General features: G+C 43.7%; 1 protein-coding gene and 1 long non-coding RNA gene across 11 annotated transcripts in view; one reads left to right on the forward strand and one right to left on the reverse strand.

The window, feature by feature from the left end:
* Nucleotides 1-23,689, forward strand: part of LOC141375373 (uncharacterized) — a 129,108-nt gene that overhangs the window by 20,021 nt on the left and 85,398 nt on the right. The gene's annotated exons all lie outside the window — the stretch shown is intronic.
* Nucleotides 18,933-23,689, reverse strand: part of stk33 (serine/threonine kinase 33) — a 29,053-nt gene continuing 24,296 nt past the window's right edge. For all 10 annotated transcript variants that reach the window (XM_009303072.4, XM_073906877.1, XM_073906881.1 and 7 more), the window contains 7 exon segments: nt 23,325-23,412; nt 22,980-23,055; nt 22,779-22,891; nt 22,611-22,696; nt 22,221-22,463; nt 20,064-20,162; nt 18,933-19,790 (listed from right to left, as the gene is read on the reverse strand). In XM_009303072.4, coding sequence (XP_009301347.2) covers nt 19,572-19,790; nt 20,064-20,162; nt 22,221-22,463; nt 22,611-22,696; nt 22,779-22,891; nt 22,980-23,055; nt 23,325-23,412 — 924 coding nt within the window. In that variant the 3' untranslated portion in view covers nt 18,933-19,571.

Below are 23,689 nucleotides of genomic sequence, written 5' to 3' on the forward strand. Positions count from 1 at the left end.
TGCAAACTCGCTCCAGGAGGGCCGGTTTACCTTTAACCCTAATCAAACACACATAAACTAGCTAATCAAGCTCAGACTAGGTATACTATAAACTTCCTGGTAGGTGTGTTGAAGCAAGTTGGAGCTAAACTCAGCAGGACACCAGCCCTCCAGGACTGAGTTTGGACACCCCTGCATTACACACTGATAATATATACAGTACATATAATAACAAGCTTAAACAAACCTTGTCATCATCTTGATGACCAGCAAAAAAGTTTTTGTTTATAAGGCCACCTAAAGCGTGTTCCCCTTCGGTTGGGGAACTTCAGTGCCATGAATGGGAGGATTCGGATCAGAAGCCGCTTATCTGGAGAGTATTGAACGGGCCAATGAATGAAATTAATTGGCAGCGTAAGCTTGCGCAGGTGTGCGACATCTGCAATCATCTCAGCATATAAGCACACCTGAAGCCAGCAGACGCCATCCTTTTCGCTTCAGATCCTTTCTGAGTGAGTCGATGAGGGTTCCTCTTGCTGATCAGCACTTCAGAGCGAGCGAGTGTGTCTCCCGGTCCAGAGTGGGTCTTCGCGGTGGCAGACGGTCGAGCTGGGTTACTCCCTTGCCTGCGGTTCTTTGGGTCCGGTCCTCCAGAGCGGTGCGTATAGTTGCAACTTTCCTAAAAGAGCAACACAGTCGTGCAGCACGTCCTTTTCAGGATGGCGCTCCGACTGTGCGTTTCTGGATGCGGGGGTTTCCTGGCTCCGGATGATGGACACGATCACTGCATTGCATGTTTGGGGGTCCAGCATGTTAATGCGGTGCTCGCGGGCGGTTCATGTCGTCATTGCGATGCCATGACCGTTGCACAGCTAAGATCGCGGCTAACTTTCGCAAGAGAGCGAGCCACCCCAGTTGCCTCCTGTTCTAAAAAAGCAGCGGGCGCTCGGGCAGATCTGAGGGTTTCAGCGGGAGCTAATCCGCCGCCCACGGGCTCGCGGACCTCTCGCTCCTCACGGCGCTCCATCCAAGCTTCGGGTGGTGAGAGTGATCCGTCTAACCAGATGGTAGCTCTCACACTCGCTGACACCGGAGATCAGATGTCCTCCGCGGCATCGGAGGGTGGGCTTTCACTGTCCGACGAAGATCCGGACCCGCTCGCCCCCTCCGGGCAGGTGAGCGCTGTCAAATCGGATCCTGAAGCGGACATGTTAGCCGTGCTTTCCCGGGCTGCTTCGGCCGTGGGGTTGGAGATGGTTTATCCCCCAGCTCCGCGGCCGGACCGACTAGATGGGTGCTACGTAGAGGACCAGAAGGCGAAGCCTTCGAAGCCTCTCGTCCCCTTCTTCCCGGAAGTGCACAGTAGGCTCACGCAGTCCTGGAGGGCACCTTTCTCTGCCCGTGCTGCGAGTGCCTCCGCCCTCACCGCCCTTGACGGCGGAGCTGCCAGGGGGTATGAGGCGATCCCGTCAGTGGAGCGCGCTATCGCGGTCAATCTTTGTCCGCGCGGCGCCTCTACGTGGCGGGGTTTGCCCCGCCTCCCGTCCAAAGCCTGTAGGTTGTCTGCCTCCCTCGGAGCCAGAGCTTATAAGGCTGCGGGCCAGGCTGCTTCTGCTTTGCACGCGATGGCCACCTACCAGCGCTACCAAGCGCAGGCGCTGGCCGAGCTGCACGAGGGCGGGTCCAACCCAAGCTTATTACATGAGCTGCGCACCGCGACCGACTATGCTCTTCGGACTACTAAGTCCGCCGCGTGTGCGCTGGGGAGGACGATGTCCACACTTGTGGTTCAGGAACGCCACCTCTGGCTAAACCTGGCCGATATGCGCGACGTTGACAAAGTTCGCTTTCTTGACTCGCCCATATCCCAGGCTGGCCTGTTCGGCGACACCGTCGGTGAATTCACCCAGGAATTCAAGGCGGTGAAAGAGCAGTCGGATGCGATGGGCAATGTCATCTATCGGCGTGGCCGTAAGCCCGCTCCGCCCGCCGAGCCATCCACCTCCGCTGTTCCTCGCCGAGGGCGCCCGCCAACGAGTGCTGCCCCGCCCCCGCCTGCGCCTCCGGCCAAGCGGGCGCGGCGTTCACCTCGAAAGCAGGCAGCCCCTCCTGCCCAGGGCGCCGTTAAGTCCGGTAAACGGACCGCGAAGCGTCCCTGAGACAGGCCATCCGGAGAAGAGGAAACTTGCTCTTTCCCCGCTGGAGGGCGGGGCCCCGATAACAACGGTACTTTTCAGTGCCACCAAAACATCAGTAAAAGAGCACTTTTTCCCTTCCCCGGATGTGACTGCACGAGTTCTGCCAGTCCGGGACGCGCTGCCTTCCGGCTCGCAGACTCTACGTGCTTCGCCAGTGGCTCACGAGCGCTGGGGGGACGGTCTCCCTTCCCTCAGCCCTCCAGCCCCCTCTCCGGAGTCAGGGTGCGGAGCCAGAGCGAATCGCTCTCCTCCAGCTTTTCCGCGGGACCCTCGTGCTTCCCGGATCAGCACACCCACTCCGCGCTGCCCCACCGCTGGTACGTCAGCGATTGTAGCGATGACTCCATTAGCGAGGGCTCTGCCTGCCTGGTTAGCGCGGGCCAGCCCCTCGCGGTGGCTCATACGCACAATCAGACTCGGTTACGCGATTCAGTTCGCGAAACGGCCCCCCAAGTTTACGGGCGTGTATTTCTCCAGGGTCAACCCCCTGTTCGCCCCTGTCTTGCGAGAGGAGATTGCTGCCCTCCTGGCGAAGGGTGCAATCGAGCCGGTTCCTCCAGCCGAGATGGAGAGTGGGTTTTACAGCCCATACTTCATCGTACCCAAAAAGAGCGGTGGGTCACGGCCAATCCTAGATCTGCGCGTTTTGAACCGCTGTCTGCACAAGCTGCCGTTCAGAATGCTCACGCAGAGGCGCATTCTCCAATGCGTTCGTCCTCGGGATTGGTTTGCAGCCATAGACCTGAAGGACGCGTATTTCCATGTCTCCATTCTTCCACGCCACCGCCAATTTCTGCGGTTTGCGTTCGAGAGTCGAGCGTGGCAGTACAAGGTCCTCCCCTTCGGGCTCTCTCTGTCTCCGCGGGTCTTCACCAAACTCGCGGAGGGTGCCCTAGCGCCCCTTCGGCTCGCGGGCATTCGCATACTCGGTTATCTCGACGACTGGCTGATTTTAGCCCACTCGCGGGAGCAATTGATTGTGCACAGGGACGAGGTGCTTCGGCATCTCCGCCTACTGGGGCTTCAGGTCAACCGAGAAAAGAGCAAACTCGCCCCCGTGCAGAGGATTTCTTTTCTCGGGATGGAGCTGGACTCGATCACCATGGTAGCGCACCTCTCCGAGGAACGCGCTCGCCTGTTGCTGAACTGTCTGAGGGAGCTCGACAGCAAACTAGTGGTCCCACTGAAGTTCTTTCAGAGGCTCCTGGGGCATATGGCATCCGCAGCCGCCGTCACGCCGCTCGGGTTGCTCCATATGAGACCACTTCAGCACTGGCTTCACGATCGGGTCCCCAGACGCGCATGGCACGCGGGCACACACCGGGTCTCGGTTACTGCGCTGTGTCGCCGCGCCCTCAGCCCTTGGAACGACCCCTCGTTCCTACAGGCCGGTGTGCCTCTAGGACAGGCGTCCAGCCATGTTGTTGTTTCAACAGACGCTTCCAACACGGGTTGGGGGGCCGTGTGTCGCGGGCATGCGGCTGCGGGCCTCTGGAAGGGTGCCCAGCTGCATTGGCATATCAATCGCCTAGAGCTGTTGGCAGTGTTCCTCGCTCTCCACCGCTTTTTACCGGTGCTGGAGCGGCAACACGTGCTGGTCAGGACGGACAGTACGGCGGCGGCGGCGTATATCAACCGCATGGGGGGTATGCGCTCTCGCCGCATGTCTCAGCTCGCCCGCCGTCTGCTCCTCTGGAGTCACCCGCGGCTGAAATCGCTGCGCGCCATTCACGTCCCAGGCACGCTCAATCGTGCAGCCGATGCGCTCTCACGACAGCGGTTACGCCCTGGAGAATGGAGACTCCACCCCGAGTCTGTTCAGCTGATATGGGCGCGATTCGGGGAGGCCCAGATCGATCTGTTTGCTTCCCCCGAGAACGCTCACTGCCAGTTGTTTTTTTCCCTGACCGAGGGCTCTCTCGGCACGGATGCACTGGCCCACAGCTGGCCTCGGGGCATGCGCAAGTATGCGTTTCCCCCAGTGAGCCTGCTCGCGCAGTTTCTGTGCAAGGTCAGGGAGGACGAGGAACAGGTTCTGCTAGTTGCGCCCCTTTGGCCCAACCGGACCTGGATATCAGAGCTCTCACTCCTCGCGACGGCCCTCCCCTGGCGGATCCCTTTGAGAGAGGACCTACTCTCTCAGGGACAGGGCACCATCTGGCACCCTCGCCCCGATCTTTGGAACCTCCACGTGTGGTCCCTAGACGCGAGGAAGACTTAGGTAACCTACCGACTGCGGTGGTTAATACCATCACTCAGGCTAGAGCCCCCTCCACGAGGCGCGCCTACGCCCTGAAGTGGGGTCTATTCACTGAATGGTGCGTCTCTCGCAGAGAAGACCCCCGAAATTGCCAGATTAGTGTTGTGCTCTCTTTCCTTCAAGAGAAGTTGGACAGCAGGCTGTCGCCCTCCACTCTCAAGGTTTACGTGGCCGCCATCTCCGCTTATCATAGCGCGGTAGCTGGCGGCACCGTGGGAAAGCATAACCTGGTCATCCAGTTCCTTAGGGGTGCTAGGCGAATTAATCCATCTCGCCCCCCTCTCATGCCCTCTTGGGATCTCGCCCTCGTTCTCACGAGTCTGCGATCCGATCCCTTTGAGCCACTCGAATCAGTATCTCTAAGATTTCTGTCCCTGAAGACAGCTCTGCTGGTTGCGTTGGCCTCCATCAAGAGGGTCGGGGACCTGGAGGCATTTTCGGTCAGTGACTCGTGCCTGGAATTCGGGCCGGATTACTCTCACGTTATCCTGAGACCCCGCCCCGGTTATGTGCCCAAGGTTCCTACCACCCCCTTTAGAGATCAGGTAGTGAACCTGCAAGCGCTGCCCCCGGAGGAGGCAGACCCAGCCCTTTCTTTACTTTGTCCAGTTCGCGCTCTGCGCATTTATGTGGACCGTACTCAGAATTTTAGATCATCTGAGCAGCTCTTTGTCTGTTATGGCGGTCGGCAGCAGGGAAGTGCCGTATCGAAACAAAGATTATCCCACTGGATTGTGGATGCCATTTCACTCGCTTATTCGAGTCGAGGTCAGCCGTGTCCCCCGGGAGTACGTGCACACTCCACTCGGAGCGTTGCATCCTCTTGGGCGCGTGCACGCGGCGCCTCTCTAACAGACATCTGTAGAGCTGCGGGCTGGGCGACACCCAACACATTTGCAAGGTTTTACAATCTGCGAGTGGAGCCGGTTTCCTCAAGGGTATTAGGTAACCCTTTGGTGATTGAGGAGACAACTCGGTAGGGTGTTGAAACACGCTTGCTGCGCCATTCTCCCTAACACGGAGGTACGTGCGCCTTTTTTATCTGTCAGTAAAGTTCCCCGTCAGGTGAGCCCTGCAGATTCCTCCGTGGCCCCCAGCACTGACTCAGCGGAGGAGTCACTTGCTGGCCCACTACGTTGTAGGTCTGCCCGCTGGTCAGCCCGCGTTTTGGGTATAGGTGCCTGCTATGCGTGATCCCCACTAGGCGATCCCATATGCTTATTCCGCCACGGTTAAGTCCCCCCCCTGGGCGGACCCGTGTCTTCCCTCTCCGCTAACCACTCTTTGCTATGCGTACTCCCCCTTTTTAGGGCTAGTCCATAGGTAAATTCTGCCATCTATCCCCCCCTTGGGTAACGGATGGCCTCCGCAGCGTCCTCCCTATCGGGATTGCACGCTTCCCAACGTACTGTCGTATTTCCTAGAATTATCTAGATGCTCACGACTTCCCAAAAAATATATCTAAATCCGTAAAACTTCTGTTGAAGTAGGATAAATTAGGGCCAGGGACACGTTGGAGGACCGCGCCCCCCATGATGTGGGTGCGTCACGCTTGCTTGACTATCTCCTCATCGGGGGTGTTGGTAAGGTGCAGTCATTGTGGCGCTTTCCATATTCTCCCATTCATGGCACTGAAGTTCCCCAACCGAAGGGGAACGTTCGAGGTTACAGAAGTAACCCTTCGTTCCCCGAGGAGGGGAACGGAAGTGCCATATTCCGTCGCCATAATGACTGTCCCTTAGCTGTTTGAAAGTCTCTTCAGCTTAAAAGGATGGCGTCTGCTGGCTTCAGGTGTGCTTATATGCTGAGATGATTGCAGATGTCGCACACCTGCGCAAGCTTACGCTGCCAATTAATTTCATTCATTGGCCCGTTCAATACTCTCCAGATAAGCGGCTTCTGATCCGAATCCTCCCATTCATGGCACTTCCGTTCCCCTCCTCGGGGAACGAAGGGTTACTTCTGTAACCTCGAACGTTCAGTTTCACTTTCTTGAAAAGGCTTGCGTGATCGTCTATATTTGAAATAAACTTTTTTAGACCAATTTTAGATCAATTTTTAGACTGTTATGAACTCGAAATGTCAGAATTTACTTTTAACTGCGGTTACATGTGCTGGCGAAAATTAAAGATGCAGATGAGAGGTTTGCACTGACTGTAGGCTATATGTTGCTTGTTGTTTTTGAACCTAAATACTTTGACATTTCCTTAAGCGAGAATGACATCGACTGAAACTTTCGGTTGTACACCACGCCCACCAAAAGGGTACCATTGGTACTCTTTAGGCCAAGAGGTATCCAAACTTGGTCCTGGAGGGCCAGTGTCCTGCAGATTTTAGCTCCAACTTGCCTCAACACAACTACAAGGATCCTGCTAGAAAACCTGGTAAGAGCTTGATTAGCTAGGTTAGGTGTGTCTGATTGAGGTTGAAACTAAACTTTGCAGGACACCGGCCCTCCAGGACTGAGTGTGGACACCCCTGCTTTAGGCAGTGGAAATGCAAACCTGATAAAGGTGACCCGTACCGTACCACTCAGTAAAAACAGGCCTTAAGGACTGGAAAAAATCATGCTACCACATGAATAAGATATATTAAACATTTTCAATATTTTAACACTATTTCGCAAGTAGTATTTTTACAGTACTTTTTACTTATAAATATATAAAACTTCTTTCAAAAACATTAAAATCTTACATTTAAACACCCTTACCATTTAATTGTAAATGTAAATCTATAAATATGAATGTCTATAGTATTTTAAAAAAAAAAATTTGTATTTAAATTCTTAATTGTTCTTTGTAAGGATCATGTATTAATTAATTTTCCATTGGCTTAGTCCCTGTATTCATCAGGGGTCGCCACAATGGAACGGACCACCAACTTATCTATAGCATATGTTTTACACAGCAAATGCCCTTCCAGTTGCAACCCAGTACTGGGAAACATTTATACACACTCATTCACACATATACGCTATGGCCAGTTTAGTTTATGTCTTTGAACTGTGGGGGAAACCAGAGCATGCAGAGGAAACCCACACGAACACAGAGAAAACATGCATACTCCACACAGAAATGCGAACTGATCCAGCCGGGACTGGAACCAGCGACCTTCTTGCTGTGACAGTGCTAACCACTGAGCCACCGTGTCGCATCTAAGGATCATGATAATGAAAATTGTCTATTTTCACTTTTTAACCTGCAAAATTAAACCATATTCATAATATTTTTACAATTTTATAAAGACATTACAGGATTTTCCTACTTGTTAATTGAATATTGACTCTTACATATAAATCCAAGAATTGACCTTAAAGCCAATTCCATCATCAAGCTATAGAATGAAGCAATCAAATGCTGAAATGTATCTTTGAGTTTCCAATTCGGAAATAAAACCTCCAGCAATCCTGCCAATATCACAGCTTTCCACAAAGGACACAGTCAAATGCCATTGTCTCTCCAGCTTTGGTACAAATATTGTATTCTCTATCAGACAATCCTTTTCCAATATGGCTCAACTCAAAGAATGAAGGAGGCAGAGGTTCCAATATCCCCACACAGCCTAAAAACTGTACACAGAGACATATACACAGTACTGCTGCTTGTGAATTTGGCATATCCTGTATGCAGAATTATAGCCAGCTGCTTTTGATACTAAACACACTTTTACACTGGCAGCATTTGGACTGGTTCCCTTTATATTATGAGTCTATTAAGAAATGTTACTGGCTTGGAAAAGAAGTTACTATTAGCAAAAAACTGTACTTTACAGTGTATCATAGATTTTTGTGTTCAGTGGGTCCGAGAACATATACACCTTTAGCGACTTCTCACTTTATAAAGTGGACTGTGTGATAGAGAAATGAAAAAGTCAGCTCAAGCTATATTTCATGAACGGTAATTTAGCCCCAGCCTCTGCGAAAGAGTCTATTAGCATAATTGTGCTATTGATTAAGAATAACTCACTTTTCCTCATTATGATTACATTCGCTTGTTGACTTCACCTATCCTAAATGAATTCACTTCTGTGTCAGTCTTGTTGACTGGTATGATCTATGGCTTATCTATATCATCGATTTCTGCAAAGTTCATCCATCTATAGGTGAGTGGCATAAAAGTGTTTTACATAAAAAGATTGAAAAGGGACAATGTGCATGTAAGCGAAATGTCACTGTTGTGGAGACAGGCCCCGACAGCATAGTCCCTTGAGGAATTTGCTCGCGACTTGGGCCACATTGTGATATTACACTAATTATGAAAGGTTTCATAATGGATCGCTGTATATAGACTGCATAGAGCTCTTAATGCGCACAGCAGAGCGCAAAACTAGGTTATTTTTAATTCTGCAGTGGTCTGAGTCACAGACTAAAAGCCAAATAAAGCATTCTCTAAATAAACACATTGCCTGTTGTGTGCTGGACGTTACTCCAGTGGTGGAAAAGCAGCTGTTGTGACTGCCCTCAGAGAACCTGTGGATATCCAGTCTAAATCCAGCCCAGGTAGCTGTGAAAAAGCTAATAATGCGTTATTGCTGCTCAGGTCTTCTCTGTCATCTCTCTATCAGTCACTCTATACTGGGCTGGCCGAGTGATAATGGGTAATAATGCAATGGGGAGAGAGACCAATCTCAGCAGGTCCAGAGTGGTGTGAGAGGGGTCTGAGTGTTAGACTCCATATCCCACATGTGATCCCTATTCCGGTCGAAGAAATGAGGAATCTTTCTGGCAACAGATTCACAAGACATACTTGGAGAGCGAATGGGGATTTATTTGATGATTTCAGACTTGTAGATTGATTGCTTTTCTCCTAAAAATATAGATTTTTCTTCTTAGTTCGAAATCGGACCACAAATCCAGTCAATTTTCAGGCTAAATTTTCTGATGCATATTATTAAAGTTGAATAAATAAGCGTTCTATTTATGTGCTTTATTTAAAGGATTGCAGTGATCTTCTGAACTATTTGAAAATCTAGAATCTAAGGCAGAAGTGCCCAAACCTTTTCTTATAAAGGGCCAAAAAACAAACTTGACTGAGTGTGGTGGACCGAAGGTAAATTTACCAAACTCTATTCCATTAAAGTCGCCATGGGTAATTTCCTAATGTATTTAATATATACAAATAACAAAAAAAAAAAAAAAACATTGCACTATTGACGAGTTACACTAGTCAAGCTGCTCCTGTTTTTTGTCTTGATTTGCTCGCTGATGTCTTCTGGATTGTCCTTTATCAAGTCAGTATTTTTATATTTAACAAAATCAGATTCATTTACAAACATGTAATTGAAACATTTCATTTCATTTTTTTTATTATTATTTTTCTTTTGTAGATCAGCAATAAAACAAACAAAAAAGGTAACGTTAAATTAGAAATTACGATCTATATTAAAGGCATTCGCTCCATTATTCCCATTATTCTTACTCTTCTCTCAGAGCGTTGGCCCTCGGGCCCTATTGTGGGCATCTGATCTAAGGGTTAAAAAAAATCTAAGTATTGAAAAAAACTACCTTCAAAGTTGTTCAGATGAAGTTCATGCATATTACTAATGAAAGAGTTGGTTTTAGTTGGCTCAGGCAACACAGTGGCTTAGTGTGTAGCACAGCAGTCGTTTCACAGCAAGAATGTTGCTGGTTCGAGTCCCGGCTGGGTCAGCTGGCATTTCTGTGTACATGTTCTCCCCGTGTTCATGTGGGTTTAGTCCGAGTGCTCCGGTTTCCCCCACAGTCCAAAGAAATGCGCTATAGGCTAATCGAATAAACTAAAAAGGTCCGTAGAGTATGTGTGTATGAGTGCAAATAGGGGTTTCCTAGTACTGGGTTGCAGCTGAAAGGACATCCAGTGTGTAAAAAAAATATGCTGGATAAGTATATTCCGCTTTGGTGACCCCTGCTGAATAAATGGACTAAGCCGAATGAATGAATGAATGAATGAATGAATGAATGAATGAATGAATGAATGAATGAATGAATGAATGAATGAATGAAAGTGGCTCACAGATGGCATATGCAACATGTCAAAACACACCACTGGTTTGTTTAGATTTTAATAACTATAACTTTGACTTTTTATTAAGTTCGTGGTCTCATTGTGTTCGTAAAACTGTAAGCTATGACATTGTCTTGCTTTTTACTTCAAAGACGGCATTTTCACGCATAAGTAACATAGTAAACAATATATTAGGCTGTTCTGAGGACTTGAACCCCGATGAACAGCAATGAATGCGTGTGTGTCTTGTTATGATGATATGTATGTACTCCATTTCTAATAAGCGTGTGCTGTACAACACACAAATTTTGCAAATACATTCTTTAAAAGCTTACAATTGAAAAACAACTAGCTATAATGACTGCTTGAGGGTAGTGGCTTTATACTAATGTATAGTTTGTCAAGATTTCTTGTGTTCTTTTTGATGTAGTCTATTCATAAACAGTGACATGTTCTGAAACAGCGCCCCACATCTGTAAAAAAGATCTTTACTTAACACTTTACTTTAGGCATAAAATAAAAGATAAAATTTTTTTTTAAATGATCATTTTGACATGTACAATGTGTTTCGACTATAACAACCCAACATAGAGTAAGATGGGTTTTGTGGTCAAGGGTCAAGTTTTTTGTGGTACAGTACTATATGTGAGTAAAACTGTCCTCTCATTGGTCGCTTGTTTATATTCCTCTGCGTCACAGTTTTTCCAAAGCATTTTAAAATGAATTGATCTTTGCTTTTCAGCTGTGATAACCGATGTTCTTCCTCAGAATCAGACAATGCGGCACACAGGTTATTGGTCTTTTGGGTTGGTTTGCTCCATGTGTAGTTCATTTTCAAACCATCTGAAACCATCTTGCTCAGACTACTTCTGACTTATTGTTTTAGTGCATATTGAAGCAGGATTTGCATGTTCATATATGCCTAATAAATAAAAGCAAGGCATAAAATGCATCATGCTACAAAGCGAACATGCCAAATGTGCCAGGATGGAAGCACATAATGCAACCAAGAAATGCCAAATCAGAAAGATGTTTTGAGTATTACACATATATTTTTCAGCCTATTAATCCTGCATTTAATCTACCAAAGTTGCATTTTGCTCTTATTTCAGTGTTTTCTTTATTTATTTCTAATTAATTAACAGCATGATCATGTTGCTGTTGCTTTCAGCTTGTGTATTCACAGGGGTAATCCGACCAAGGAACCATCCTTAATTCTAACCCAATTACATTTATCTTGACATTATATCCATATTTAATGGAGCCATACCCCCCCCACCTCAAACCAAAGAGGAAAAAAGCAAGAGATCAGAGATTAGTTTGGCGCTAATGCAAACTGGTGGATTTGTTGTGAGGGCGTTTAAATCTTTCAAAGAGAATAGGAAATGATGAGGAGTATGGTGTTGCTATAACTTCAGGCTTACTCAAAGAATGCTGCAGCCTTTTTAAGTGTCAACTCCTTTTGTTTCTTTTTTGTTTTACTGCAAAGTTTTAAAACAGCCTGAAGACCTGACATGAATATTATCTGCGTTTTCAAACCTAAACATATTAAATATTCCCTTCTTTGATCACAACAAATGTGTTTTTACTTTTCTGGCTATGGTGCGCTATAATATATTTCTCTCTAGAGTATTTGACAAATTGAAAACAACAAAGAACTTAAAACAACACTGCAACTGCATGCAAACAACATCGGCGGATTCGGGGAAACACAGAATGGCCCCCTGGTGCAACTACAACATGTGCTGATAAACATCATGTTGGTATGATTGGTACACAGTTACATAATGTAGATTTTTACAAATCTTAATGTTCTGGATTTAAAACATGTGCTCCTAAATTTTATGGGCACTTATAAACGATACTATTTGGATATGAGACAAATGGCTTTGTATTGCTGCTGTAATATGGTAAGGTGGGTTTGTCTATTTGCTGTCAGTTGTACTGGTGAATGTTGGATTATTTTGAGTATCTATTGTCTGGGTAATAGACTGTGAATCTATACTACTTACCCAAAAGTCCCATACTGGTTATAGTGAAATCTATAGTCATTTTATAACAACTGCCTAATACAAACAATTCGCACAGAGCATCCCAGCAAACATTTTTTGTTTTTAAAAGATGTCTGATAGATGTCTAATAGTCATTTAAACATAGTTGTCTTGGCTAAAACAAGGCAAAATATTGCCTGTCTAGATGTCTAAGAAAAGGCCAAACTAGACTTGTCATCAAATAAAAAGAAATGGATGTCTACACATATAAAGTCTGTGTAATCTTTCTATTTGACGACTAGTCTAGTTTTGGGCTATCCTTAGATGCCTATTAGATTTTCACTGACAGCCCAATTTAGTCTTGTTTTAGCCAAGCCTATGTCTATTAGATGTCTATTAAACACACAAATGCTTGCTGGGATATATCCTAAAGCTGTTACTTAACATAAACAATCAGTAATGTCACTGTTTTCAATCACAAGTTGGTTTATTAACGTGTTTACTGAGTTTATAGACAACATATCAGTGTCTTTTCCATCTGCCAATCTGAAAATTTCAAATCTAGCACTGAAAATGTGTGATATGTTTACATTTATCACAAACAAAATAAAAAATCTTTTACAATTTTGTCAAATTGGCAGGGCAAGTAACTTCAGCAGAAAATGTCATGGACTTTTCTCAGTGTTTTATGCTGAAACAGAATCTACTTGAACACCTGCTTGGAGGATGTGAACGTTCACGTCCTCTCAGGACACTTTTCAACTAGGGTTTTATCTGAAGTAGCCCTTGTAATCGAGCTGGATTTATCACAGGCCTATATTAAACTCCCCAATTACAACGAGGGTCGACAGCAGTGATTTTCCTATGATAGAAGATCTGATGCTCGATTTCATTAAAGTGTCCCTCTCCATCCTCTTCAGTAACCCTATGGGTCCCCTCAGCCATTGTGCCGAAACTCTGGCCAGTTCACCCTCTCCACACAATGCCTGCAAAACATGAATTAAGTGCTCGAAAAGAAATTGATTCATAGCAACAGAAACGCGTCAAATGACCTTTACAATGCTCATTACACATGGCGTGCATCTCGCTGCAAGAATGTTCCTGTTCTCCGGACCTTTTGTCTCGCTCGCTCTTCTTCTCGCCACTCGGCCTTCTCTGGGGAAATGGTAATTAATTGAAATCATTTCCATGTGTAAGGTTGCCCGAAGTCCCTCCTTACGCTGTGTCAATGGGTCGATAGGTATTTGGAGCATACAGTGCACACAGGTGATAAGAACTCAAGTCACACTGTGTTAAATGATTGCCAAAGCAGCAAGTGAGAGAGGAGGAGAGAAAAAAAACGAATCAGATTCAAGGGCAGAAGAGTTTGCGGAGAGGGAACGAGGGATGAGAAAGAGGAGGGGGAGGAGAGCAGTCCTCTGTGGATGACATTCTGGCAGCAGGGGCTGATGGTCAGCACCCGCAAAATTGAAATATTTCAGGTGATTCAAGGCTGGCCACATTTCTCACTCCTTTTTCCTCTCGCTCTCTCGCTTTCAATTATCAAAAGGTTGTCTGTGGGAATCAAACAGTCTCCTTGGGGGAGTTCATGCGTGCGTCTCGGCCCTGTCCTCGGCGTTCAAAAAGACGAGGGCCACTCGCCTGCCAAAGAGCGCTGTATCTTTAAGAGGCCTGTTACATGCTGTTGATTAGTTTTGCTGAGTGGGTATGCAGAGACCAATAAATTAAATATGAATAAATTAAGAATGTACTGTAGCAGAAAATTGCTTGGAAAACAACCACCTCCCCATTAAAATATGTATAGTAATGCCTTTTATGTCTGGCGACGTGGGATTAGATATCACTGTAAATTAACACGCCATCCGACCGTAGTTGAGAACTTTTCACTTTTAACAAGGACTTATAAAAAAAGCATTTACTCTAGTGTGTTCGCTAATTAATTTGATATTCAAATGAGCTTATGCATTATAATTGCAAATATCCCAAATAAGAGCAGTTTGAAAAAAAAAGAAAAAAAAACGAGGGATAGTGTCAACAAAGATTGATGAAGCTTGCTTTGAAAATGCCATCTGTTTGGAATGTTTACTCGAGGCGGAGCATTTCTGCTCCTTAGAATCGCGTCTGTGGTTGTGTCAGCACCTTAATGCGCCACACTAGCTCCGCTTTGCATTGAAGGGGATCAGGGACATCAGCATGTGAGATGAGCTCCCACAGATAACGTCCCTACAACGTTGGTCTGACATTGTAGCCGCATTAGCTCATTACTACAATGTCATGTGCGGCATGGTGAGGATGCTGTGCATTAGGAGCAACTCGACTGCAGGTATCAAGTCTCCACAGATGAGCTGATTAATTAAGAGAAGCACCATTAAGGTTATTGAGATGCGGCTCCCTGTACGAGCAGATGCTGGGTCCAGCATGGGTGGGACATGAGGGGGGGCGCTTACAATCCCTTCTCTCTCTATTCCTCAACCTCATGTGACATTAGCGACTCCAGCACACCTGCAAACTCCTGGAGACACACAGCAGGCCGCATCTCCGCATCCCTCGGTGCCTCCAGGATCTAAAAGAGGCGACCAATTTTTAATACCCCCAACCCTCCTCCTCCTCCTCCCCGGTGCCCATCTGTCAGGCTACACTACTGCAGAGGAGGAGGAAGGCAAGCACCTTGTTCCAACTGGCCGCCTTTCTAATTTTCTGTGCCTCTACGGCTTGTCCCAAACAAATGCCCCCTTTCTCAGCTGCCATGCTACCCTGCCTGCTGCGCGCACACTAGGTTTTCGGAAGAAAAGTTTGCAGGATAAAGATCTCCCAAAAAAAAGGTGGGGGGGGAGCAAAAAAAAAATCAATTTTACAACAAACTAAAGTGTGGATGTGCTAGCAAAGAGCAATGTGAAGATATCGGGGCCATTTCTCCAGCCGAACTTCAACCAAGTTTTTCCTCTTTTTTTAATCTACTAAATTTCTGCTCTCTTCACTCTCTCCCCGAGGCCTACAGATGCACTCCTGTAATTTACTGCAGGTCACATTCCACCAGCACAATTCAATTTGAAGATCTCTCTCTCTCTGTCTGTCTCTCTCCCTCTCTCTCTTCCTTGCTGATATAATGAATTAAAAGTCTGGCACAAGAAAATGAGGGCCATATGTTGAAATCCCATCCCTGCTACTGACAAGACATTAGCCGTACAGAAGGTTCTCCAAACATGCCTTATGCAAATTCACTCCCCAGCTTTAAGGGGGTTGAGAATTTCTTTACGCAAATAAATCATTGTTATCTTCACCTTTTTTCCCCCCCCCCAGCATCAATAGATAAGTTTGGCCGATGGTAGTCGAAAGTCCATCTTCTTGTACTACAATCACTCAGATCAGCTTGTGGATATGATTCATTGTGTACGGGTAATAAACACTGTCATACATTATAATTATTTAATGGCTCAATCCATCAAAAGTGACCACGGCCAGACACACAGGAAACTCAATACGGGTCTATTGTGATCCAACACTTGTCTCTGTTCCTAGCGTGACAGTGTTTGGTGTTTTCTACAGCTCCATCCAGTGGTATCTCTCTGCTCAGTCCGTTTAGAGTTATATAAGTCTCACACTGAACAATCACTGAGCTTAGTTCCGTATTACGCGATATAGTTCCAGTCCGCTTTGATTGGACAAGCCAAGAGTAATGATTTTTGGAACTGGAATGTTTCACTGTTTGTATCACAAGGATTGTGACTTCCATATAGAATGTTCTAATCCTACTTTGACATCTTTTAGAACTTTTAAAGAGAGGAAAAATAAAAAAAGCTTATCCCATTTTGTCAGATATATCAGATTAACACTGAAATTACCATTATATAATTAACATTTAGCATTCATTTATTCATTCATTTTCCTTCAGCTTAGTCTTTTTATTTATCATGGGTCGCCACAGCAGAATGAACCGCCAACTTATCCAGCATATGTCTTATACAGCGGATGCCTTTCCAGCTGTAACCCAGTACTGTCCAAAGGATAACATCCATACACACTCATTCACACACATACACTATGGACAGTTTAATTTAATCAATTCACCTTTATGAATTTATTCAATTCAATTCAGCGCATGTCTTTGGACTGTGGGGAAACTGAAACACCTAGAGGAAACCCACGCGACCACGGGGAAAGCATGCAAACTCCACACAGAAATGCCAAGCTGGGACTTGAACCAGCGAGCTTCTAGCTGTGAAACGACTGTGCTAACCACTGAGCCACCGTGTCTCCCAACATTTAGCATCACAATTAATATTATCACTTCAGGGCAAATCAGGTCGGCTCAAGCACAGAACAGTGGTTTGTTTGATCACTATAAAGAATAATCAATGCTACTTTTGATCAATTCTTGTCTTGGATCGAAAGTGTTTTAAGCTTGAAGACATTAAAAAAGTGTTATTGGGGTAAAATTGTATCATAGTTTCCCAAAAAGAGTTAAGACAACTGTTTTCAGCATTGATAATAATAAAAAATCTTTCTTTTATTTACTGAATCAGCATATTAAAATAATTTCTAAAGGATCACTGGATTAATGATACTGAAAATACAGCAATGTTACACAAATAAATTATAATATATTTAAAAATAAAACAGGTAGTTTAAAAGAAATATTTTACATTTTGATTAATTTATTTATTTGCTACATTTATTTATTTTTAATTATTATTCTTAATTATTAAACAAATTTAGCATCAGTGAGCCTGACAGAAACAGAAAATCAACTCCAACAACTGGTATTTTGTATACATAAACTGATTTTTTCAAACACTTCATGGACATTTTGTTCCAAAAGAATTGAAAAAAGAATAACTGCAATTAATTATTAAATATATTAACTAATTAATTGCAATCACACAAACATGTGAACTGATACCAGGAGTGTAACATTCCAGTGCTTCCCCAATTAAATGAATGAAATATTCATTTATTCATTCATTTGCTTTTCAGCTTAGTACCTTTATTAGTCTGGGGCCGCCATAGCGGAAAGAATCGCCAACTTATTCAGCATACTGTATGTTTTACACAGCGGATGCCCTTCCAGCTGCAACCCATCGCCGGGAAACACCCATACACTCTCATTCACACATACACTATGAACAATTTAGTTTAGCGCATGTCTTTATTACTGTGGAGAAAACCGGAGCACCCAGAGAAAACCCACCCGAACACGGGGAGAACATGCAAACTCTACACAGAAATGCCAACTGACCCAGCCAAGGCTTGAACTAGTGACCTTCTTGCTGTGAGGCGATTGTGCTACGCCCAAATTAAATATTATAAAACCTAAAAGATAATAATATTCATATCAACTGCTTTTATTAGCCGATTAAAACCTCACCCCCGATGATCTATTATTATATACATGGCTGCAAAAGGAGATTTTTGTTTCATAGCAACGTTCTAGCAAAACGAAGGCACTTCATGAATGTGCTTCATCAAAAAAAGAAATAATAATATTTTAATGAAAAACACATTAATGCATAAATTATGTACTGCCCTTATAAAAGCAACAACACACTCAAGGCCTCATTCCTAACAGGGCCCTTTATTCATAATAAAACAAGCATTTCGTAGCTTGATTAATGCATCTTCTACTATAAAAGAACAAATTGAAAACATAAATTAGTGCAAGAGTAGTAATACATTTAAAAGGGTTAAACGAAAGAGGCCTGGGCAGCACGATGGCGCAGTGGGTAGCACAATCGCCTCACAGCAAGAAGGTTGCTGGTTCGAGTCCCGGCAGGGTCAGTTGGTATTTCTGTATGGAGTTTGCATGTTCTCCCTGTGCTCGCATGGGTTTCCTCCAAGTGCTCCGGTTTCCCTGACAGTCCAAAGACATGTGGTACAGGTACTGTACATTGAATAAGCTAAATTGGCTGTAGTGTATGTGTGTGAATGTAAGAGAGCATAAATGTTTCTCAGTGTTGGCTTGCAGCTAGAAATGCATCCCTTGTGTAAAACATATGCTGGATAAGTTAGTGATTCAATCCGCTGTGGCAACCCCTGATTAATAAAGGGACTAAGCCGAAAATAAAATGAATGAATGAGGCCTTCGCTCTTCTGTATGAAATTCCCATGAACACAAACACACGCTCACGCATATCCACATGCAAATAGGAGGATTGTAATACACTCTGTGTGAGTTCTGCTTGACTATTTTAATATTGTATCCATCTTGGGGATTATTCTCTCTTCGGCAGAGAGACCAGTGCAGGAGTGCTGCAGTACTCACAGTATACCCTGCTGCTCTCAACAAGATTAGAGACCCTGCACTTTGACTCCCAATCCTGCTCTCTTCATGGTGTCTAACCACTTGGCGCCCCACCGCTCACAGTCATAGCATACGGCTAACATTAAAGTCCCATCGCCCCCTGACTTATTTATTTGTGATACAAGCATTCTGCTCATCCAACACCTGCAGGAAGAAATCTGTAGTCCTTTAATGGGCCAGAAATACTGTATTCACACTGAAAATGAATATGCAATGCAACAATAGTTAATGTGCTTTTTTCTTTAATTTATGACAAAAAAATAATAATTATTCATTCAACAACTACCTGATGTGATTTGGCAAAAGATGACCAATGTTTGTAAAATAGACTAATAACTGGAAGTTCCTTAGGATAGCTGTTACATGTACTCTTGTGGCATTAGCTTTAGTCTGATAGTGTTGAATGGTAAATTCTATATGAATATTGCATCAAATGACTCTGTTATTGCCTATTTAGTTTAGCAAAACACAGAGCTAAAGCTATTAAACCCTGTTCGACAGTCAATACATTATTCACAGTACTTCATAAACATATATACCCTTCCTTTATTCTCTATAGAGAATTTATTCCATCACAATTCCAATGTGCTTCAAGATGACTAGCGCAGCTTATGTTAGATACCACAAATCTGTCCAATGTCCATGAAAATAAAGCAGCAACCAACAACAAAAAATAGCACATCCTTAAAGAAGGTGGGCAATATCCATCCTAAAATAGAGACTATTGGACGAAGAACAATTTTACTTCTGAAACTGGTCTGGCTTAAAGAGTCATTTGTGTATCCAGTGGGCCCACTATGGCCCACTGGAATTCCTCACCTTTGGCACTGAATGCAACCACTCAACCAGTCTCACCGCTGAGTTCTAACTGCGCTTTTTAGCCCGGAAGCCAAAAGCTGGATTGGTGGAACGGTGGATGGAAGTGGTGGTGGGACGTGGGGACGAGCTTTCTCGCCTGCTTGAGTTGGATGCTGCAGCGGGTGCTTCTGATGATGATGGTTTGAGACTGGATCCCAAGATGGAAGAGGCCTTGCTGTAGCTTTTTGTGCTTGGCTGAGCAGAGGGTTTGTTACCTGTGTGGGACTGCGGAGATAAGACACTCTCATTCATTTTATACTGTAAGTGCAACACTATTGGAAAGAGCTGCATGTTGATGCTGGAGAAGGGTTGTCTTGGCACCATCTAGTGGCCGTTTACAGAATAGCAATATTGTTTTTTTTTATCATTTACGCTATGAGATAGCCAGGATTTCTTTTGCATACCCTTTTGTAGGAGTATAAAACATCTTCCTGAACACAAGTATTTTAGAAAATTAAATGCAAAGCAGTTGCAAGCTCAATAAAGTGAATGACTGACCTGTGTGGTGGATGAATTAAGAGTGCTGCAGGCCTTTGTACTAGACACAGTCTTCTTAACGCCATTAGATGATGAGGCTGATAGTTTTTTCTTCAGAGGCTATGGGAAATAAATATAGACCACATGTGAAAAACAACATTGGTTTGAGAGACTTTAGTTTTTCAAGAAAAAAAGATCCACATGCGTGCTATCTTAATATTTGGCATCATACAAGTGCAGCCTTCTGTCTGCTTACAAACAGAAAGACCAAACCCTACAAAACTTATTTTTTAAGCAATATAGTACACAAATACTATGTGTTCTCTGGTGAACATAGGGACCTGAAAGCTGTTGTTAGCCATTAGTATTTAAAATTTCCAGTGTTGAATGCCTTAGTGCTTTTATGAAATGGTCACACCATATTTTGATTGTTAAGCTTTTTTATGAATACTTTTTGTTGTTGTTGTTGTTGTTGTTTTTGTTGTTGTTGTTGTTGTTGTTCTTCTTCTTCTTCTTCTTCTTCTTTTTTCTTCTTCTTCTTCTTCTTCTTCTTCTTCTTATTATTATTATTATTATTATTATTATTATTATTATTATTATTAAATTATTATTTTTCTTCTTTGCATTTCATTACTGCCCTGATGTGTTTGCTAATCTAGCTTTCTAATGCCAAATCAGAAAAAATTGAGTTACTGATCAAGTATTTCAAATTATTAAAATTAAGTTTGATAATGAAACAATTATCGAAATTGAATAAATTAAATAATGCAATAATAATAAATGTATTTGTTTTATTAATTTTCAAATTTATCCATTCACAAACCTTATAACCCTTACTAAGAATAAAACAAAACATAGCTGCCCATTAATTCAGCTTACAATAATAATAATTTTAAAATAAAAAAATATGTAGGTCAGGTCAGTATCCTGAGCAGTAATCAAATGCTATGTTAAAAATAAAAAGATACATTTTTTATTGAGATGGATTGTTGGTGATTGTATGGGTTGTAATGGCCAGATTGGGTAGCTATACATCAGGGGTCTCAAACTCAAATTGGCGGGGTGCCATATCAGTGACTGACAATTCATAGGAGGGCCGCTTTAACATTCAAGCAATAGAAAAAAGTGGAAACCTGATGTATTGATGTCCTCAGACATTCACAGTATCAAAGCTCCTCCTTTTTGTTTCGTGTTGTACAAAGAGGAGAACAGTATGTATATATTCACATTCACTTTAACATGTTCAATTCAGCCAGCAGTAAAATTTTACTAATGCACATTTTTATACCAATCTTAATATGCATATTAGAAAAATCTATTAATGAGACAATTTGAATCGAATATTAGCAAAATGATCATATTTACACCACCACCAGCATAACGTTTAAGCCATGGAGAAGTGTTTGTACAACAAAAATACAGGTGGTATAAAACTGATTATAATCAAATGACCCTTGAATATTTACAAAAATTGAGCCTAGAAGTAGAAGCCCTAAAAATAATCTGCATGTGTGTTACTATTGTCCACACGCTGAGAGAAAATGAAAGTAACCCTAATATACCGTACAGTACTTTAAATGTCCAGTAGGTGAGGGGGTCAAAACCACAAAAGGCTATATGCTACTATACAAGTATGACAAAGATTCAAAAACGTGTTTTGTTGGGCCGAATCTCGTTCTATTTTTGACGTCAGTTGCAGACCGGACAGGGGGCGCAAATGGCCCAGCAGATGGCTGGCAGTTTGAGACCCCTGCTATAAATAAACAAAGGAAAAGTAAAAAAAAAGATGTAAGATGACCTACAACAAAATAAGTGAGTAGATATAAGACTTTTTAAGGCCTAAAATTTAACTTTTGAGATTTTAGACATTTTAAGACTTTTTAAGACTACGCGGATACCCTGAAATGGAAATTGCATCACAATGTTTCCTTTTTTTTTTTTTTTTTACAAATAAAAGACAGACATGAAAGACGGCCCTAATTGTAAAATCATATTTTCCCATATTGTTAATAAATCTGGCCTGAACGGTATTATTAACAGCAGAATGTTTTTAATGGCTGATCATACTGAAATGCTTGGTCATTGAAATGATGAGTCTAAAAATGACTAGTAAGAGCTATTTTTGAATGATAATATCCTTTTCATGAATTACCTGAACAATTTGTTTTGTTTTATTACCTTCTTGTTTGGAGTAGAGGGTTTACTGCTGTTGCTGCTGTCTGTGACGTCCTCTGAAGTAGCTGGGGTTACTGAGAGTTCTTGAGATGTTCTCGGCCCTGACCCTTTGTCCTGAGAGGAGGAGAGAGAGAGGCTGTGCAGTCCCTCGCTCGTCTCCCCAATCACCTCGTCCTCTGGAGCGTTCCGGAACTGACGCATCATCTCTAAGACGTTTGTACGTGTAACAGCGGTTGAGGTGTCTCCCTTTGAACACACAAGAGTTTCATTCTTTCTGACAGGCTGCTCATTTAGTCATCCATCAAACTGAAGAGAGCTAATTAGCTGTTTTCTGAATCTATAATATTCATGACCTCATTTTAACAGAGGAAAAGAGTAATGAAGTTCTCTTACTGAAATCCAAGGGTTATCTAGCAGCTCATTGGCTGTGATGCGGTGAGCTGGGTCAACCTTCAACAAACACCGGATTACATTTTTGGCTGCAAGACAGAGCAGACAGAAGTTACTTCACTGGTTAGACTGCAATAATAATGAACACTGGATATAAGATGCGATTATAACCTGCATCACTAATGGTGTTCCACACAGGGCCGGAGAAGGTGAGCTCTCCTTTCATGATCATCTCAGAAAGCCTCTCCTTAGAGCTAGATCCAAAAGGAGGCTCTCCACACAACCTGAAAATAGGGACACACACACTTTATGCACATTTCATTATTAAATGTGTGTATGAGAAGGAAAAATAAACAGCAGAGATCTTCTTACAGCATGTACATGATCACGCCGATGCTCCACAAGTCACACTGTTGGCTATACTGGTGACCGTTAACCACCTCAGGAGCTGAAAGGAAAGTTCACGTGTCAATAATGAAAGATATTTGAGGCTGGTGTAATGTTTGATATCTGATGCGCGACGCCGCTGACAGCTTTCAGCCTCTACTCCTTCTCAAATGTTAACAGCTCCACATCACTTAAATTAGGTCATCTCCTCTTTACCGCTCATTTTAATCAGCCTTTCGTTCAATTTATTAACACCCCACCCCCATAGTAACTCATCAAATCACAAGTAAATGGAACATGTAAATGTATGCATTACAGTATGTGAATTACCCATGTAGATAGGCGTCCCGCAGGTGGCCTGCAGCATGTTTTCACTGCCTACACCACCTTTCTGCACAGAGAGTCCGAAATCTGTGACCTGAGAAAGGAGAGGATGAAAAAAACAGATCAGAAAACATGGAATGTAGTGTTGTGGAGTAGCTACCCAGATAGCAAAATTTCTCTGAGCCACACAATCTGGTTTTGCTTGGCCCACATGCCGCAGTTAATTACAGTAAATGTCTGGACCAAGTCTGGCTTTCAGGAAAGGGCCAAACATGAACCATATCTGGGTCAAGTCTCAGCCAAGTTAATAACTCATAACTGGGCCTGAACTGGACCAGATGGGTTGGCATGTCGTGATTGCAATGAAATTG

The sequence above is a fragment of the Danio rerio genome, chromosome 7, assembly GCF_049306965.1.
Source record: "Danio rerio strain Tuebingen ecotype United States chromosome 7, GRCz12tu, whole genome shotgun sequence".
NCBI lineage: Eukaryota > Metazoa > Chordata > Actinopteri > Cypriniformes > Danionidae > Danio > Danio rerio.